This window comes from Monopterus albus, unplaced genomic scaffold, assembly GCF_001952655.1.
Source record: "Monopterus albus unplaced genomic scaffold, M_albus_1.0 scaffold299.1, whole genome shotgun sequence".
NCBI classification, from domain to species: Eukaryota; Metazoa; Chordata; class Actinopteri; order Synbranchiformes; family Synbranchidae; genus Monopterus; species Monopterus albus.
Window position 1 is genome coordinate 233,128 of NW_018128179.1, and position 1,206 is coordinate 234,333.

Here is a 1,206-nt window from a genome sequence, read left to right on the forward strand (position 1 = left end):
GGACATGTCCCTGAATGTCCTGTATGTTTTTAGATACTCACCACTAATCAACAGCCACACACTTGAATTTTCTCCATTTTTGACTACTGCTCTGGTCAGCTGCATAGCTGGCATATCAAGTGACGTCACGGTTTGACGTGGCCTGTGTAGGATGGGGCTAGCCCAACGAAGTGATTAAACTGTATAGAGATCTTGGGTTCGGGGTCTTTCTTCTTCCGGGCTGCCTGCGAGCAGCTTTGGGGGTGGAAGATGCCTGGACGTGTGATGTTAATTCTTGCCTGTGACCCTTTGAATAAACCAGCACGGTTATATTTTTTATATACTTAAGTGGTCCGCTTCGTCTCTCTGAGTTCCTGGTTGAAAAGGACTGGGCAATATCTTTTACTGTGATCCTTTGAATAAATCAGCACTGTTTTGAAGTTACTTGGACTGTCTCATCTCTCAGAGTTAGCATGGTAGCAAGGACTGGGTCCTACAATAGTGAGGCTGGAGGTGTTTCTCACAGTAAGAGGCCAGACAGACAGAACTTGAAGGCTTTCAGTTTCCTCCCAGTGCAGACATCACAGGCCACATCTTTAGCTCCGGCATAGCAGTGATCAGCAGCAGCTTGGAGTCCAGCCTTCTTCAGCTCCTCCACTAAAACCGCTAACATGGTGCTTTTCACCAGGATAGGTATCGATGTGAACGTCTGCCTACACTGAGGACATCTGTAGTTTTTCTTCTCATCCTCTTCATCCCAGAAGCTTTTAATACAGTTCAAGCAGTAGCTGTGTCCACAGGTAATAGTCATTGGATCCTTCAGCACATCCAGACAGATGGAACAAGAGAAGGCTTCCTGGTCCAGCTGAACTCTTTTCTGTGCCATTTCACCTCTCAGCAGCAACGACTGTCTGAGTGTCATTTTCTGACAAGTGAAACTAGTTTGAGCTCTGATCTACACAACATGTGTTTCTGCAGTGAACGGGGCCTGTCAGCTCTTGCACTTCACATGTTGGTTATACCCATCTTCAAACTGTAGATTTGAAGGGGAGGGAACCAGGAAATATATGGACAGAATGGAGCTGCTGTGTCTGAGAGAAAAGGGAGGGTTATAAGGCTGGGCCTCATTCCAGGAAGTGGAGGGCTCCCATAGACACACTGTGGGATTAACCCTTTTGTTACAGTCAAGCTAATTTCCAAGTTAAAACCCTCAACTTAAATTCTGTT

General features: G+C 46.1%; 1 protein-coding gene across 1 annotated transcript in view; it reads right to left on the reverse strand.

Annotated features, from left to right (window-relative positions):
• Positions 1-865, reverse strand: part of LOC109973663 (E3 ubiquitin/ISG15 ligase TRIM25-like) — a 4,000-nt gene extending 3,135 nt beyond the window's left edge. Inside the window, 2 exon segments of the mRNA XM_020623419.1 lie at positions 477-520; positions 522-865. Of these exon segments, the coding sequence (XP_020479075.1) occupies positions 477-520; positions 522-865 (388 nt within the window).
• Between the last annotated feature and the right edge of the window lie 341 nt (positions 866-1,206).